The 20,427-nt window shown below is 36.9% G+C and overlaps 1 protein-coding gene across 1 annotated transcript in view; it reads right to left on the bottom strand.

Annotated features, from left to right (window-relative positions):
- The window catches only part of LOC118763023 (A disintegrin and metalloproteinase with thrombospondin motifs 7-like), a 206,659-nt gene that overhangs the window by 177,402 nt on the left and 8,830 nt on the right, over positions 1-20,427 (bottom strand). The window contains exons 2-3 of the mRNA XM_036502187.1: positions 14,512-14,578; positions 9,885-9,945 (exon numbers count right to left, since the gene is read on the bottom strand). Coding sequence (XP_036358080.1) covers positions 9,885-9,945; positions 14,512-14,578 — 128 coding nt within the window. The remainder of the gene's footprint in view (positions 1-9,884; positions 9,946-14,511; positions 14,579-20,427) is intronic.

Raw genomic sequence — 20,427 nt, forward strand, 5'->3', positions numbered from 1 at the left:
AAGTTATATTGTATTATATTGTATACTATATAACTACTGATTGTTAATTTGATTCTATAATTATTTAGTTGTTGAAGATATGTATTTAATTATTAGATTATAACTGTACGTTATTTGTAAGATATTACTTAGCCAAAGAGATATATAGATCGTAAAATAGTTATACGGTTCTTTTACGATAGGTTAATAGTTTATAATTTGATTTTAATCTTTAATTTTTTAATGTATTTCATACATATATTATATTAATATTTAATATTTATGTAAGTAATATTGGATTAATTAATTTATTTAATTTTCATTATAAGTCTATATATTTATTGATAGCGTAAATTTTAGATTTTAACTACTATATTACTATTAATTTAAAAGATTTTTTTTTAATGTATATAGTTATTTACTTCCATTTGTTTATTTATCCGTGTATTTTATTTTATTATGTTTTCAGTTTTGTTTATATTGTAACCAATTTATGGGGATCCTCTTCTGTCATATGTTGTGGAACACTATGGAAAGGACAACGAAGAAAATAGGGAAGGCCAACTCTTGGTATGATAGCCACAAATACCAGAGTGTCATGTTCGTTGGCACCACCCCTAGAGGTGAACTGGCATACCGCTTTAGAAGGGCCCTAGACAAACTTAAGCTAAGGATTAAGGTTGTTGAAAAGCCAAGCAACCCTATTAAATCCATAATCGGTAGAATTTACCCTTTTAGTAGAACCCCCTGTACGGATAGGTACTGTACTGTGTGTAGATTTAGCCCACAAACAAACTGTAAAGCCAGAAATGTAGTCTATAGTATAAGATGTATAGAGGGACAATGCAGTAACAAGACAACAACATACATAGAGGAAACGGCACAAAGCATAGGAGAGCAGGTAAATGAAGATTGGAGAGAACTTAAGGAAGGAAAGAGCTCATCGATTCTATACCAACACGCCGAGCAGGAACACGGGGGATCAATCAACAACATAGAAGTTAAAATCTTGTCCACACATAGAACAGACGCAACAATTAGACAAATTACGGAAGCTACACACATAATAGAAGATAAACCTAGCCTGAATAGGAAACTGGAATGGAACACTAGCACACACCACAACATATGACAGAAGAGGATCCCCATAAACTGGTTACAGTATAAACAAAACTGAAAACATAATAAAATAAAATACACAGAGAAATAAATAAATGGGAATAAATAACTATATACATTTTTTTTTTAATTTTTAATTTTTTTAATTAAAAAATTTTTTTTCATTATTATTATTACTACTAGTATTGTTGTTATACATACATACAAGCATATGTAATAATAATAATAATGATAATAATAATAATGATAATAATAATAATAATAATAATAATAATAATAATAATAATAATAATAATAATAATAACCCGAGGGAAGTACGGCAATTATTGTTGCAAAGAAGGTGAAAATAATGGCAACGAAAAAAGCGCACGAGCAATTGGCTGATAGGTGGGAGGAGAAACCTCTGCACGGCAAATATGTGACCCGCAGCAAACAAGCTGATGTTGACCAGAAGCAAACCCATCAGAGGCTACGGAGCTCAGGGCTAAAAGCAGAGAGCGAAGGTTTCATCCTGGCTGCTCAAGATCAAAGCCTATTAACCCGGAACTACCAGGCCAATGTGATGAAAAATGGAGCAGACCCAAAATGCCGATTCTGCAACGACATGATTGAAACAGTGGACCACCTAATCTCTGGATGTAAAGTCTTAGCTCCAGTGGAGTATAAATTAAGACATGACAGAGTTGGCCAATATCTACACTGGCTAATAAGTTGGCATTACAATATCAAAACTGCCGACAAGTGGTATAATCACCACCCTGAGGCTGTAACTGAAGGAGAAAATATAACCATTCTGTGGGACTTTCCAATACATACAGACCGAACCATCAAGGCCAATAAACCAGATATTGTTGTGAAAGACCAAAACAATAAAGTTTGCTTATTGATCGACATGAGCATCCCCTGTGATCATAATATCTCAGCGAAAGAGTTTGACAAGCTCAGAAAATATAAAGACCTACTCATTGAAATTGAGAAAATGTGGCATCTCAAGGCGGTTACAATACCAGTGATCGTAGGAGCACTAGGAATGATCAAGAAGGGAACCGAAAATTATATGAGAATAATCCCTGGCTTACCATCTCTGCAAGAAGTGCAAAAGATTGTCTTAACTGGTACATCACACGTATTGAGAAGAGCATTGTCGATGTGAGAACTGTTGCTGCTCATGTATTTTAATTTAACTTAGAAAAAAAAAAAAAAAAAAAAATGAACGAACTATTGAGTTTGGTTTAATGGCCTACCAATGTATACTATGAGTTTCTTTGCCCTAGGAGTCGGGAAGACACTCGGCAAGAAATGAAAGCAAATTTGAAAGAAGAAAAAAAAAGTAATAATAATAATAATAATAATAATAATGTTAATAATAATAATAATAAGTGGATGTAAACACATGAACAAAATAAGAATAAATAAAAACAAAAACAAATTACACGAACGTATATAAACAAAAGATACAAATATTACAGGCATCCCCTCCACACACACTAACTAAACATAGATGCACATAGAGATATACGCATGCGCAAATGGAAACACATACAATAGAAATACAAAATGGCTGACGGTTAGTAAGGAGAGACACAAATAAGAAAGAAGAAAGCAAAGGACCACTGATGCGGTCACAGGAGTGTGACGAAAGAACTCTGGCCGAAATAAGATTAAGATTAATGTAAAAAATAAATAATGCTGAAGCAAAGTAACACCAAATATATAGTGCGTGTGTTTTTATTGGCTAAACTGGCAAAATGACCATTCAGAAATACATCAATATCTGTTTCAACACACAATTTCCCATAAAAAATCTTGAACAACAAATATATATATATATGTATATACACATACATACATACCGAGGATGATGTTGTGGTGACACAAAGAGGTGGATAGCACTATAAAGGCAAAAAAGATGGGCCTAGAAAGACAGGAAAAATGGTAGAAGCAGGGAATTATATCAGGTAGCCAAGAGGGTGGCTAGGCAACAGATTTATATAGCAAAAGGAGCAGTAGAAGATGAGAGGTTTGTCAATGTTTTACAGTATGAGGATCGGAGGTGGGAGGTGTTCAGGATTGCGAAGTAGTGTATCAGAGAGAATAGAGATGTGGTGGGGGAGAAATGTGTGCAAATAAATAATGGCATGCTTGCACTTACTGACTCAGAGAAGAAAACTGCATGAAGGTGCCACTATGAGAGGTTGTTGAGTGTGGAAAATGAATGGGAGAAGGAGAGTCTTTTTAATATCAAACCAATTGAGGTACCAACCATCGGCGTTCATAGTAGTATAATAGTTAGGGGTATGAAGACAAGAAAGCTCCTGAACCATTGATTATCACTGCCAAGATGGTTAGAATATCTGAGAGTGTGATATACAGCTTAGTCACTTGCATAGTTAATAAGGCTAATCAGAAAGATGTCATCCCCAATGACTAGTGTAGAAGTATTATAGTAGGCTGCTACAAGGGTAAAGGTGATACTTTAGATAGAAACAACAACAGAGGTATCAAACTGCTGGACCAGGTCATGAAAGTTATGGAGAGAGTTACAGCTCAATTGATTAGGAATAGAATTAAACTAGATGAGAAGCAGTTAGGTTTTGTTCCTGGGAGGAGTATCATAGATGCCATCTTCCTGGTGAGTCAGTTGCAAGAAAAGTATATAAGTATATGGCCAAAAGTAAACCATTGTACTTAGCTTTTGTCAATCTGGAGAAAGCCTTTGACAGAGTTCCCTGCTCTGTTATCTGGTGGTCTCTAAGGAAGCTAGAAGTAGAGGAGAGGCTTGTTGAAACCGTACAAGCCATGTACAATGGTACTGTCATTAAGGTGAGAGCCGGCCATGAATACAGTGATGAATGTAATATACAAGTAGGGGTTCACCAGGGCTCAGTTCTTAGTTCACTCTTATTCATCTGTTCTTATTGCAGAATCTGAAGCAGAATTAAAAATAGTTCCAGGTATGGAAACAAAACCTGGAATCAAAGGGCCTTAAAGTGACACCAGTAAAAGAGTAGCTGTGAGTGCAGCAACACTGTTGTAAAATATATCTTTACTGCATTAAATGATAAGATGTTGACCAACTCAAAACATATTGTGGTTTTCTAGTTTTCTATCATCAATGAAGTAGGAATATTATTGACGAAAGATTCATGGAAAAGCAGGGAAGAAATAATAAGTATAAAGAAAATGAAACTTACAGGGAATGACTTGAAACAATCTCTCTAATTTTAAAAACAAATATCGCGATGTAATTTATAAGGAACATGACAGAAAATGTGTCTTGTAATGAAGCAACAACTGAGCAAACTAATTCTAATCTATAAAGTTTTACTTTAAATATAGGAATGCATTAGAATAATGCAGTTGTGCTTTACCAGTGACAGCTACAGTAAATATTAGAGAAGTAAAAACTCTCGGAAATAGCTATATTACTTTTTGTAAACTTTATATATGCAGGTGTAGTTTTGTGGTAAGAAGTTTGCTTTCAAACAATATGGTTCTGGGTTCAGTTCCACCTTGGGAAAGTGTCTTCTACTGTAGCCCTGGGTTTACCAAAGCCTTGTGATTTGGAAAATGGGAACTGAAAGGAACACATCATATGTGTATATACATGTTTATATGTAGGTATGTGTGCATGCATGTATGTATGTGTTACTGTCACCTTCTTTGCCTTGACATCACATGATAGTTCTAAACAAGTGTCACTGACATGCACAGGGTGTCCTTCATTTCTCAATATTCAATGAAAACATGCCTGGTCATGGGAAAATATTAACTTACTTGGAAACAGTTGAGGGTAGTAACTGGAAGCATATCCAGCCATAGGAAACCTACCTCAGCAAATTTCACCCAACCCATGCAAGCATGGAAAAATGGATGTTATAACAATGACGACGACGACGACAATGATGAATATATAATTTTAAATTTATGGGATATTTGTTTAATAAACATTACATTTATTCTCGGTGTAGAATGCTAATTAAGTGACCACACAACAGGTTTTGTCTATCCACGAGCAGAAAAAGTGGTTGATTTATTTAAATTATTTTGTTTTGTTAAACATTCACCTAAAACTGATTAAACATCCCCTGTTCACAAAGAAATTAATAGTTTATACATTTTCACAGTAAAGTTAAATTGTATGTTTATTCTATCTTACATTGCAAATTATCTCAATATAATTTATTAGACAGAAGGCAGGTGTTACTTCATTTTATGAAGTAACACCTGTCTTCTTTCTCCAAATAACTGTGATCCCACACACATGCGCACACACATACACACAAACACACACACTCACACACATGCACGCACACATGAACACACACCCACGCACTGAAAAGTATTTGGGAGTAAGAAGTACAACCAGCCATAAAAACCAAGCCAAAAATAGGAAGAAATAAATAAAGGAAATGGAGACATTAGCTCAACAAATCACATCATCGGTGACTCATCTAAGAAGGTAGTAACTCAGAATAAGAATTGCGCAGATCACCTCTCTAATGCCAGTATTATTTAGTTTGTTCTCAGATTAGTCCTTCAATAGTGTCTCCATCCTTGTTGGCCCTCCATTCATCTTGATATATCACCAATAGTTTATGCTGGCAACCTAGCAAAATATATATAGTATTTATCTGTCCTTCCCTATTCAAAGCAAGAGAGTATGATTTAAGGAAAATCTGGTTGCTGTGTAGAATTTATCATAGCTCTATTGCAGATGAAGGGCTACAAAAATACTTCATAATTATTCAGTGTTACAACTTGAAATTACATCACCCTCAAATCACATCCGAGGTTATCAGTCTGATCAGGGTTCAGCTGCAATTAAACAACAAAAACTACTACTATTACTACTACTACTACTGCTGTTGCTATGGTTGCTGCCCCATAGCTATTGAACCTCCCAAATCATTCAGCTATTTTCATGGATCAGATAAAATTTGATCTGATAAAGTAAATAGTAATCAACTGATTAAACTAAACTATTTTGTTTAATCAGCTATCCATTTAGCCATTTAATTAAACTTGATCAAGCTAATTATGTAGTCAACCAATTATTTAGAGAAAACCAACTAACCTGTCCAGCCTCTATGACTGTAATAGTATCCAGAAGGCTTCACAAACTAGAAAAGCTATCAGGTTGATAGCACATACCACTTAAATCTTTCATGTAAGAAAGCTCTGAGAAACTACAGGCTGTACCCTCTCCTCATCTTCTCCACCATTTTCTCATCTTTCCCCTGGGCTCCATAATAAAAAAAATGATACAGAATGCTAACCTTCACCAATCCTTATAACAGGTGAAACCCAAGATCAATTGATCAGACTTCTACCTACCAACCCTAACAGCAATATCTCTAAAGAGAATGCAGCATACCTAGACCATCACACTATATCTCATGTGATTAATAGTATAACAGTCTCTGTTTCTAAGTGCTGGTCAACTCATCTTCTAACATCATTCTTGTTGTGTTCAATCTTATAGGCTCTGCAATTGTCACTGCACACTGTCTTTCCTTTCCATATATATATGTTTCTCTTCCTGCTCATGTCTTTACTCTTTACTGCAGGTAATATATATATATATAAATATATATATCACCTGATCACGTGACTTACCAGACCATCAGATGTTGTTACACATCGCTGGTCACAATGCGTTCGCATTGTTTTCGCCTTCGAATGACGCCACCCAGCTGGCTAAGCGAGCAGGCCAACAGAAGAAAGAGTGGGAGAAAGAGTGGTGAAAGAGTACAGCGGGGATCACCACCCCCTGCCGGAGCCTCGTGGAGCTTTTAGGTGTTTTCGCTCAATAAACACTCACAACGCCCGGTCTGGGAATCGAAAGCACGATCCTGCGACCGCGAGTCCGCTGCCCTAACCACTAGACCATCGTATATCTGCTCTATTTTTTTTTGTGTGTGCTTATCTATCCTATATATGAACTACTGATGATATGTTTGTGTGTGTATAATTATTTATATATGTATATATGTATTTTTTTACACGTTTCAGCCATTTGATTGTGGCCATGCTGGAGCACTGCCTTTAGTCAAACAACTCAACAGGGCTTATTCTTTGTAAGCCTAGTACTTATTCTGTCGGTTTCTTTTGCTGAATTGCTAAGTTATGGGAATGTAAACACACCAACATTGGTTGTCAAGTGATTGTGGGGGAAGAAACCCTGACACACAAACATATACATATATATATCATCATCATCATCATCATCATCGTTTAACGTCCGCTTTCCATGCTAGCATGGGTTGGACGGTTCAACTGGGGTCTGGGAAGCCCGAAGGCTGCACCAGGCCAGTCAGATCTGGCAGTGTTTCTACAGCTGGATGCCCTTCCTAACGCCAACCACTCCGAGAGTGTAGTGGGTGATTTTATGTGCCACCGACACAGGTGCCAGATGAGGCTGGCGAACGGCCACGCTCGGATGGTGTTTTTTTTATGTGCCACCGACACAGGTGCCAGACGAGGCTGGCAAACGGCCACGATCGGATGGTGTTTGTTACGTGCCCACAGCACGGAGGCCAGTCGATGCGGTACTGGCTACGGCCACGTTCGGATGGTCTTCTTATGTGCCACCGGCACTGGTACCACAAAGATGCAAATTCCATTGATGTTCATCGATTTTGATTTGGTTTGATTTTGATTTTGATTTTGATTTTCACTTGCCTCAACAGGTCTTCACAAGTGTCCCAAGAAGGAAGGTATGCACAGGTGGACTGACTACATCCCAGGTAGGGGCCATGGGTTCTGGCCTCACATGTCCTGCCGGGTCTTCTTGCGCACAGCATACTTCCAAACGTCTCGGTCTCTGGTCATTTCCTCGGTAAGACCTAAAGCGCAAAGGTCGTGCTTCACCACCTCGTCCCAGGCTTTCCTGGGTCTACCTCTTCCACAGGTTCCTCAACCTCTAGGGTGTGGCACTTTTTCACACAACTATCTTCATCCATTCTTACTACGTGTCCATACCAGCGTAGACGCCTCTCTTGCACGCCATGCTTCTTAGGTCCAACTTTTCTCTCAAGGCACTTACACTCTGTCGGGTATGAACACTGACATTACACATCCAACGGAGCATACTGGCTTCATTTCTTGCGAGCTTACGTATATCCTCAGCAGTCACGGCCCATGTTTCACTGCCATGTAGCATGGCTGTTCGCACACATGCATCATACAGTCTGCCTTTTACTCTGAGTGAGAGGCCCTTTGTCACCAGCAGAGGTAAGAGCTCTCTGAACTTTGCCCAGGCTATTCTTACTCTAGCAATTACACTTTCAGCACACCCACCCCCGCTACTGACTTGGTCACCTAGGTAACGGAAACTATCAACTATTTCAAGTTTTTCTCCCTGGAATGTGGCGGAAGATGGTCTCTGCGCATCTTCAGTCTTTATTGAACCAGAGCATCTGCCACATACAAAAACTATCTTCCTGGTTAGCCTTCCTTTGACATTGCTGCACCTCTTATGTGTCCATAGCTTACACTTGGTGCATCTTATAGAGTTCCTACCTACGTCTTTTCTACAGATCGAGCAGGGCCATCTACCTGAAGGTGTTTGAGATTTGTCTACCTTCCTACTTATTACGACTTTGGTTTTAGCTAGATTGACTCTAAGGCCCTTTGATTCTAATCCTTGCTTCCACACCTGAAACTTCTCCTCCAGTTCTGATAGTGACTCAGCAATTAGAGCAAGGTCGTCAGCATAGAGGAGCTCCCATGGGCATCCGTTATTGCCTGGAGGACTATGATAAATAGGAGGGGGCTGAGGACTGAGCTTTGGTGGACCCCAACCTCCACCCGGAATTCTTCACTGTACTCGTTGCCAACCTTCACCTTACTAACAGCGTCCCTGTACATGGCACGCACAGCTCTCACTAACCATTCATCTATCCCTAGTTTCCTCATTGACCACCAGATAAGGGATCGGGGGACCCTGTCAAAGGCTTTCTCCAAGTCAACGAAAGCCAGGTACAGAGTTTTATCTTTGGCTAGGTATTTCTCCTGCAGCTGTCTCACCAGAAATATAGCATCAGTGGTGCTTTTCCCTGGCACGAAACAAAACTGCATCTCGTCTAGGTTGATATATTATATATCATATATATATATATATATATATATATACACACACGACAGGCTTTTTCAGTTTCTGTCTACCAAATCTACTCACAAGGTTTTGGTTGACTTGAGGCTATAATAGAAGACACTTGCCCAAGATGCCATGTGGTTAGGCAGCAAGCTTCTTACCACACAGCCACACCATAGACAGACAGACAGACAAGAGGCAGGCAGACAGACCGACAGACCGACAGACAGGTAGGCAGACAGACAGACAGACAGACAGTCAGACAGACGGACGGACGGACGGACGGACGGACGGACGGACGGACGGACGGACGGACGGACGGACGGATAGATAGATAGATAGATAGATAGATAGATAAATAGATAGATAGATAGATAGATAGGGAATAATGTATCAGGGTCACTCCTAAATGTTCATCCAACTCCACTGTACCATAGGACCATTTGGTCAGAGTGAACTTGAAGCTGCTGAACAACAACTAGCCATCCTATATCACTATAGTTTGAAGAGCTCACACTGCACTGAACAATAAAGTGGATTTACTTTTGAGGTTTGTCTCTTTCTTCTTCAGCTCATCTCTTCCACTATCAACAAAATTTCCACCATACTAAAAACATGCCTTCACTTCAAATGCTTTAAATTTAAACAATAAAAAGTTTAAAATCCAGTGTTTATAATAAAGACTTACGGCCTTAAATCTCCTCCGTCTTCATGTCGTGGATGAACAATAACAAAGGAGTAGAATCCTTCTGGAGAAGAATAAGAGATAAAGAGAAAGAGAAAAAATTTGTGGTGGTTGAAAAACTGGTTTAAGAGGTTTTAGGCTTTGTTTGGTGCTTCATTGTTTTTAAACCCAATGTATCTGTGTATGTCCCTCTGTGAGAGTGTGAGAGAGAGAATGAGAGTGTATTTGTGTGTGTGTGTGTGTGTGTGTGTGTGTGTGTGTGTGTGTGAGTGTATGTGTGTTTGTGTGCATGTGTGTATGTGTGGGAATGTGTGATGATATGAATGATATTATATATATATATGTGTGTGTGTGTGTGTGTGTATATATATGTGTGTGAGTGTGTGTGTGAGTACATGCACACATGGACATATATATATATATATATATATATATATATATATACTATATAAATTCAGAGCACTAATTGAAAACTATAAATTCTACATCTTCAGTAGAGTAACTAGTCCCATCTATCCTCTGGAGACAAGAACAGCCAGCAATATCCACTGCAATCACGCACTGTACATCAGAAGTGTAGTTTCCTCATGTACAATGGTCACAGCTCAATTTGACTGAGGAGAGAGGCAATCTGAAAACTGAAGACACCAAATGGTTCATCACTGATTGTCATGAACTCTAACTTTAACAGAATTATCTTCACTCATCTGTGTGGAGAGTAGCAACACCAATGTTTCCAACTAAAATAACTAATTTGGCATTTGAAAATGTGCCACAATATTTGGTGTCCCAAATGAAGAACTTGCCCTATCTGAACAGAAAATGGATTATTCCATCTGGACATCTGCCTTTGCTGCAGTCAAAGCAGGTTCTAGTTCTGTCCTAGTGTCACATTAGATAATGGAATCATGATAGCATATTAGATTATGTAGTGTTCACGATGTATTATATAATGTAGTCCTAATGACACATATATAGTCTTAATATAGTCTTAATAACAAGTTAGATAATGTAGTCTTAATGACACATTATATTATGTAACCCTAAGGATGCATTTGCTCGTCTTAGTATTTTCTCTGTGAGTGGAAACACACAGAAAGATTGAAGCTGAGTAAAATTTGGTTAATAGCAAGATCAGAGACCTATTGTTTTAGTGGTAATATAAACATCATCTAGACTAATTTCTTTGTTTACTATTTTCTGATTGTGGCTTCACTGGAACACTTCCAGCATTCATTTTCCTGTGAAATGTAGGATTGAGAATACAAGAATTTTATTGTGTATAAAGGGTTGAATTTAAAGTGAAGTATACAGTGAATATAGGGAATTTATTTGATGGTGTATTGATGGAAGAGCTAGTTGTATTAGAGTGGTAGGTGGAAACATTAAACGATATTGATACAAATTCTGTTGCTATCAATCTCTTAAAATCTATACTCTACTGGTGGATTTAGAGATACAACCACCTCTTATCAAGTGATACAGCCTCCTCTCTTCCACCTTTCCCAGGAATCAACCAGTCTGAAATTTTAAGAACTCTTTCACCTTATTCATTCTAAACATCTGAAATCTTCGTAACACTTTAGGAAGTAAAAGTGCTAATGGGCTTTTAGTGCACAAAAGCATCATTAACCCACTTATTATCATCTTGTAGAAATATCATGATAGATAAACACTTCTCAGTTGTTGCTATTGTTAATTGCTGCCTTGATTAAACAGACCTGTGCTCAAAGACTTAGCCATAACCATCCTGTCTTTCCTTCAAACATATTATTAAAAACACATTATCAAGTGTGTTCCTTTTGAAAGTGTTAAAAAGTGATCTGAAAAATATTTAGGTGTTATTTCTAGCAAGTCAGTCAACCATTCAGAAAGTATAACTTTGACTCCACATCTCCTTGATGGTGGTCTTCTCCAGGGACTGTATAGTTGGATGAGAATCACTTGAAGGTAGGGAGATTATAGACTTTAATAATTCTAAATTAAGGAACTTACATAGGAGGATTATATTTGGTACTTTAATAGTGTGATATTGAGGGACATACATAAGAGGATACTGTTTGGAACTGGGTTGGCTTTTTCTAAGTGTTTGATGGCAAAAATATATTGGGTGGGAAAAGGGTTGTTAGTTTAGAATTTATAAAACTCTGACCAATTTATCAGATGTTTGCAGGAATGAGACTGGGGTGAGATATATTAATGTGAAATGAGAGTTAATAATGTGGCATCGTTCTGGTGATTCTATTGGTGCAAAGTCTGGATGACTAAACCAGCATCAAAGACGAGAAATGGAACAAGTTTGGCAAGAAAAACAAGTAGTGTTATTGGTTCTTGTAATATAATAGAAAAAAGTAGTAGTAGTAGTAGTAGTAGTAGTAGTAGTAGTAGTAGTAGTAGTAGTAGTAGTAGTAGTAGTAGTAGCAGTAGTAGTAGTAGTAGTAGTAGTAGTAGTAGTAGTAGCAGTAGTAGCAGTAGTAGTAGTAGTAGTAGTAGTAGTAGTAGTAGTAGTGGTGGTGGTGGTGTCAATCACAGACAAGATGGCAGAAGCAGTAGCAGCAGCAGTAGTGGTAGAGGCGATGGCAGTGGAAGTGGTGGTGCTAGTCGTGATAGTAGTGGTGGTTTGGTGATGGTGGTGGTGGTGGTAGTAGTAGTAGTAGCAGACATATAGGGTGTTCAGGCTAAATTTGACAATATCTTGTGTCACCTTTTTTCAGAAAGTTTGATGTATTGGTAAAAGGTCAATGGCATTGGAGAGCATAAAAATTGAAGTTGTAGCTGAGAAATAGCTGACATGGTGGACTGGAAGTGACCTGAATATTGGAAAAGAGTTATATGTATCATGATGATTTACACCAGGTGCCAAAATACTAACACCATGACTGCTGCTCAATGCTGTGAAATCTGTAAAGGCTGTCAGTTGTGATGTGGACAGCTACAATGGAAACTACGAAGCCATGGCCAGCAGGAAGGGACATGGTAGGCATTCTGACAACATCCATAAAATGGAATTTATCTCCACATATTTGAACAGGGTCCTAGTCTCAATTCAAGTAGCTATGTGAAACTGATGGAGACTGGTCAAACCCTGGCTGGAGAGGGTTGCTGCTGGAGGACCATATGTGTGTGGCAGTAAGATTCAGCTCCTTGTTCTACTTCCAGAAAGAGTCGGAAGTGATTATTGGAGAATTTCTACAACTTCACCAGCCCCAATTTCTGGCCTCCTAATTCTCTGATTGTAATCCCATGGATTTCTGTGTATGGGGCATGGTTGAGAAAGACACCAACCACTCTGCCTGCAACACCAATGCCAAGCTGGTGACCAAGACCAAGGAGATGGTCTAAGATCTTCCACTGAGAGGAATGCATGCACTATGTTCTGGAGCTATCTTGAGATCATGGTGGAAGGTGACAAAAGCTCCTTTGAGTAAATATTTATCTCCAATCATAATCTAGTTGTTATTTATTGATTTTTTTAAATACTTTTATTTTTGGATGGGATATTATGTTTTCTTTTCCTGTCAAATTTTGCTTGAACACTGTATATATAGAGTTATTAATATCTAATGCTTTATTAATTCTAGCAGTTGTTGGCTTTTCCTTCTGTCCCACCAATTATCTTTAAAATGGAAGAACATATTAAATAATGTAGTCCTGGATATACTGTATCTAAATAAGAGTAGCAATGGCATGGCTATGTGGTAAGAAGCTTGTTTTTCAATCATGTGGCTTCAGGTTCAGTCCCACTGTGTGGCACCTTGGGCAAGTGTTTTCTAATATAGCCTCAGGCTGACCAAAGTCTTGTTGAATGGATTTGGTAGATGGAAAATGAAAGAGGCCCATCATGTGTGTGTGTGTGTGTGCATGTGCATGTGTGCATGTGCATGTGTGCATGTGCATGTATGCATGTACTCACACGTGTGTGTGAGTCTTTGTGTCTGTGTTTCTCCCCCACCACTCCTCGACAACCGGTTGTTATGTTTATGTCCTTGTAACTTAGTGCTTTGACAAAAGAGACCCAATCAAAGAAGTACTCCGAGGCTTAAAAAAAAAAAATAAGCAGTGGGGTCGATTGTTTCAACTAAAAATTCTTCAAGATGGTGCCCCATCATGGTCACAGTCAAATGACTGAAACAAGTAAAATATATAAGATAAAGATAATGGTTATGGCTGGAGCATTTTTGTTCATAAGTCAGCTGGATTAGAATTAATATAGAGTTAAATAACATTAAGATGGACAAAGAGGGAATTGCAAGGGTTGCTGTACTGTTGAAGAAGGAGAGGACTAAATGTTTAGACCAGGGTTTTGAGACACTGTAGAGATGCCAAGAAGGAGAGAGATAGTTTGGTACACAACTTGTTAGTTTTGAGAAACAGAAAATGTGGTGGTAGCATTGTAAAAGACAATGAGTAGATACAACAGATCGATTGGCCAAATGTTTGTAATGTATTGGTGAATGGAGGTTTGTCAATAAATTAAATAATCTTTTCAGTGAATGCCATCTAGTGTTTGTATGTGTCGAATCTGTACTGTGCAAAATATGTCACTTGTCTGTATAAAATACCATAGACCTTTGTGTATACATGTGTATGGTAGCAGCATTAAGGATCACAATTACAATTGATGACTTACCTTTCAGGAAGTAACTCTGCTGGACAAAATCCTGTATATCTGGTGGTAACTTCTGAACAGGGATAGTCTGTAGTTGAAGGAATTTGAAACCAAATCAGTGAATGATGCAGTTTGTAACATTTGATACATTTTTCAGTGGTGACGGTATTAGTTAGGTTTTGGATAAATAACAAAAGAGATGTTACTCAAGTTATTGAGACTATAATATGTCTATTGCTAACATTCTTACTGTGTCTATTCAGTTTTGTTGCAATTAGTTGCCATGAGTAGGTGCAATTATAAGCATGGAAAATGGTAAAATCGATCTCTGTAACTGCTAAGATCACAAATGTTAGGTCAGGGTATTGACAATTAAATCAATCTCAGTATTTAACTGGCTCTTTAGTTTTACTGAAAATAGAAGGATAAAAAGTGGTGTTGACCTCAGTTGGATTTGAACTCAGAACTGTGATAAATACTGCAGTGCATTTGTTTGACACACTACCAGTTCTCCCAATTTATTTCATTAACAAATAATGCTAAGTTCAAATTCTACTGTGGCCAAGAGAAAATAACAGAAAGCTCCTAGTTCTACTACTGAATCTAAGTCCTAGATTTGATTCTGCTGCTTGCAGTGACTGTTGTTTGCTTTACATTTAATCTATTCATCCACTATGAAGTGAATATCTTTCTTAGGAATCATAGGGTAGGGGCTTTACAATGTAGTATTCAGTGCACTGTATAACTGACAATTGTAATACTGGGTCAGTGCCAACATAGTATCTGATGTGAGCAGAACAATCTCTGGCTGCCTAGATCCCAATATTTTGTTGTTAGCATCCTCACACACAGAAGCTGATAGTATACACTGATGACTGTAGTGAAAGTTCTGTATTCCAGAGAAATCATTTTTGATGTGTGCGTGCATGTGTGTGTGTGTGTGTGCACGCGCGCGCATGTGTGTGTGTATGTGTGTGTGTGTGCATGCGTGCGCGTGCGCATGTTACGTATGATGGTATAGAAGGGAAACTACTCTGATATATTCCCATAAACTCTATCTATTTACTCCATTGCTCCTATGAACATTTTAGATCAAAATTCAAAAGACTATAGTTTCCTGTCAATGTTCTGTTTAGCAATATCAAGTGACTATGTTCAGTGATGTATATTCGGCTTTGTTGCAAATAGTTCCCATGAATAAGTGTAATTGTAAGCGTGGATAAACTGGAAAATAGATTTCTAACATTGCTAAGGTCACAAATGCTAGATCAGGGTAATGACAAATCAACCTCAGTATTTAACTGCCTCTTTAGTTTACTGAAACTAGAAGGATGAAAAGCTGAGTTGACCTCAGCTCGATTTGAACTCAGAACTGTAACTAAATACTGCAGTGCATTTGTTTGACACACTACCATTTCTTCTGATTCTGTTGCATGTAATGACTGTTTCACATTAAATCTATCCACCCATCACAAAGTGAATATCTTTCTTAAAAATCATAAAGTGAGGGCTTTACAACCTGGTATTAGCTGCACTGTATAGTGAGTTGACAATTTCAATACAGGAACAGTACCATCTCAGTAGTATCTGATGTGAGCAGAGCAATCGCTCAGAATTGTAAGTTTGAACCTTGAAACATGCTGCTTACAAAAAATGTAAGATGTTCCAGGGTGTAGTAGTAAAAACAAGCTATACATGAAACTGTCAGTAAACTTTAGTTTATCAAGAAGTATTAAACTAATCATTATAAAAATTAATTTTTATGAAATATTTTCAGAAAAAGCTTTTAGTTTTAGTTAAGTATTTCATATTAAAGCAGTTCTTAGTCATCAGAAATGTGAAATAAGTCACAAATTTTTATGTGTGTGACATCTGTTTGTCTAAGAGTTGTCAACTATTACTTTTGAGAGTGTAATGTCAGTTACATTCAAATTGTCTGATATTTGTTATTATTAAACTAAACAATGTGAGATAAGAAGAAAAATGATTGTAGTGAAGAAAATAACTAAACTTACCACTGTTTGGATAAATTCTGTTGTAAGAAGTAAGTAAATTTTGACCACTAGTTGTAACATATTTTTCTCCAAAAATTCTGTAAAATATCCCTCACTACACTTTTAACAATTTGAAAGCTCTGAAGAGGATGGATATATTAACTGTGGAATATTAGTAATGTTAACTTTGCTATTAACATATATCTCAGTGAGAATGTTTGTAAAAACCTATTTATATTATTGAAGAATTGAGAAACGAAAACCTTCATATACTTGAAATGTAAGCGGAAGTGACACAATTTTCAAGATTATTTATTAGTATTATGACAAGTAAAAATGTCTTGTTTGTTTGGTTCTTTCTTTTTTAATATTCTCTCATAAAAATCTGTGGACTCATTTACTTGTCATCCATATATCATATCTATTCATTGTCTCTGTCAACACATCATCCACTCTGATATGTAATTTTCAATTATTGACTTAACTGCCTCTCTCAGTAGGAACCATTTTACTTATTTTATAATTAAAAAACAGGAATAACATCCCTTCTTTCAATTGTTTTTAGTTTTACTTACACTAAGTTTGTAAAATTTGTGAAACTTTTTTACTTTTTATAAAATAAAATTGAGTTATAGTATTGACGATGGGATAAAAATGTCATAATGTTTGGAAAACAGGAGGTTGATTTAAGAATATGCCCAAGAAAGAGAAAATTGGATAGTCTTCTTTTGATGAGATTTTAGCAATAATATTTTCAGGTGACAATATTTTTCTGTGTCACCAATGAGAGGTTATGATCAAAGATATTTTGTCTATGGCCATTCTGTCTCTTTTATTCAGGTATTATGTACCCTGAAAACACAGATGCAAAGATTCACACACACACACACACATATTATCAATGTATCACATATCTGGAAAAGTAGCACACTCTAAAGCATAGAGTAGTAACATATTTATACACAGTTATGTATATGTCTGGTCATAGAATGACCAACGGTTTTGTGTCCACAAAGGGCTTAGTTGTCCATGGGCTAAGCTCTTTATGGAAGCAAGACCACTGGTCACTCTATGACTGGACATATACTTAACAGCATATATATATATATATATACAAAGGGCTTCTTTCAGTTTCCATCTACCAAGTCCACTCACAAGACTTTGGTCAGCCTGAGGCTATGGAAGAAGACACTTGTCTAAGGTGCCATGCAGTGGGACTAAACTTGGAACCATGTGGTTGGGAAGCAAGCTTCTTACCACACACCTATGCCTGTACCTAAGTATTACAGAAGAATAAGTTATATCCTTAAAATGGATCTGAACTCACAAAACCGATTTAATGCAGCAAATAGTCTAGCTAAACCTGAACTCTCTAGAACACCAAAAGAATTATGTGAAAACCAGAAAAATCCTCACATTGCACAAAGGTACCTTAAATCTAATTTTACTTAAAATGTCTTTTAAAACAACTGCCATCAGTTTTTGAAGTATTGATACTACAACTGACAGGATGATGGCCTTGATTTAAAACCATGAAAATAAAAAAATCTAAGTCCCCTGTTACAAAAGAAGCCAAAAAAAACTATAAATTCAGAAAATATAGACCTTAAGACAAAAGATACTTTACCAACTCAAGCTACAAAAATAATCAAATGAAAGACAAAAGAGAAGGAATTAGAATAAGTAAAACAATACCTGCCAAAATATGTTCTTACACAGCCAAAATGTAACATGCACTGATGAAGCTGGTTGCAAAATGCCAGGTTAAAAGCCGAAACTGAAGGTTTATCATTGCAGCTCATGGTCAATATTCATAACCCACAGTTACTGGACAAAGATTCTTAGGAATGGAACAGACTCAAAGCATAGGCTATGTAACACCCAGGTAGAAACAACTGACTACTTTGTCTCAGGATGTTCTTTAACTCTCTAGCATTTAAACCATCCATATCCAGCTGAAATATTCTACCTGTTTTATGTTTAAACTGGCCGGATCTGGTTTCTCATGCCAGCCCTACACTATCATTCTAAAAATTAACAGTTACCTCATCAAAATCTCAAAGCTGCAATATAATGCATAATTAATTCAAAATGATGTAAATAAATAAGCATTAATTTTGACAGAATAATGTGAATGTTAAAGGGTTAATGGCTGCCAAATAGTATAAAAACTAATATGATCAAAAAGGGCAACATATTTATTGGAAAATCTGCAAGAACAATGTGAAAGAAAGGATTAAAAACTGGTTTGAACATCTTCCCAAATTAGTAGCTGAGATTGGTCCCATCACTAATCTCATACCAATAGAACTATCTTGGAAAATCACTCTAATATAACAGTAAAAAAATCATATTGATAAAACTTGTTTCCTAACTGATATGGCTGTTCCCACAGACAACAATATTACAGTTAAAGAACTCAACGATTTAGATATAGAGATCAGCAAAATGTGGGAAATGAAAACGGCTACAACACTTGTTAACATAGAAGCACTCAGAAGAAAGAAACAGAAAAATTCTGTAGACTTGATACAAAGAAAAAACATTCATAAAAGAAATACAGAAAATAATGCTAATGGACATTGCTCACATTTTATGACATTGCTAAATTTCATAATTTTTTAGAAGCTTTAGTGAGCACTCATATGTAGACATGCATTTCAAAAATTTATCCAATTCTCAACATGATATAATCACCCAATATTCTAAGAACATTATATCAGTTATCTATTTCAGATACTAAAGTGGCACCTTGTAGATAAAGTGTAAATACAGCAGATATCAAGGAAAATTGTTCATTATAATAGTAATAATAATAATCCTTTTTACAGAAGACACAAGGCCTGAAATTTTGGGGGAGGGGACTAGTCAATCATGTCAACCCTAGTGTTTCACTGGTACTCAGTTTATCGGCCCTGAAAAGATGAAAGGCAACGTTGACCTTGGCAGAATTTGAACTCAGAATGTAAAGACAGATTTTACTTGGTGTGCTAATGATTCTCACCAGCTCGCCGCCTTTGATCTCAAATTTTGGCACAAGGCCAACAATTTCAGGGGAGGGGGTAAGTCAATTACATCAACCTCGGTCCTCAACTGATACTTATTTTATCAAACCCAAAGGGATGAAACAAAGTTAATCTTGCCAGAATAAAGACAGATAAAATGCCGCTGAGCGTTTTGTCCAGTATGCTAATGATTCTGCCAGCTCACTACCTTAATAATGATAGTAATAATGATAATTGTCCTTTTTACTAAAGACACAAGGCCTGGAATTTGGGGAAGGGGACTGGTTGATTACAAAGACCCCAGTGTTTGACTGATACTTAATTTATCAACCCAGAAAGGATGAAAGGCAAAGTTGACCTCAGCAGAATTTGAACTCAAAATGTAATGATGGGCGAAATACTGCTAAACATCTTGCCCAGTGTGCTAAGGATTCTGCCAGCCCACTACCTTCAATAAAAATAATAATAATGATTATAATTTAGTTTGACAAGGTACACAGCTCAATATTTTTATAAAGGAGAAATGGGGTGTATGAAACATTTACTTTCTCTTCCCCTGGTCTCATAAAGTGAATCCATGATTAACTATTGTGGCACTCCATCGGTTACGACGACGAGGGTTCCAGTTGATCCAATCAATGGAACAGCCTGCTCATGAAATTAACATAGTTCTTGAGGAGATTCATGAAATTAACATAGTTCTTGGGGAGATTCAGCATGACACAGTGTGTGACAAGACTGGCCCTTTGAAATACAGGTACAACAGAAACAAGAAGAAAGAATGAGAGAAAGTTGTGGTGAAAGAGTACAGCAGGGTTCACCATAACCCCCTGCTGGAGCCTCTTGGAGCTTTAGGTGTTTTCGCTCAATAAACACTCATAATGCCTGGTCTGAGAATCAAAATAGCGGTCCTATGACCACGATTAACAATATTTCAG

This window comes from Octopus sinensis, linkage group LG4 (assembly GCF_006345805.1).
Source record: "Octopus sinensis linkage group LG4, ASM634580v1, whole genome shotgun sequence".
NCBI lineage: Eukaryota > Metazoa > Mollusca > Cephalopoda > Octopoda > Octopodidae > Octopus > Octopus sinensis.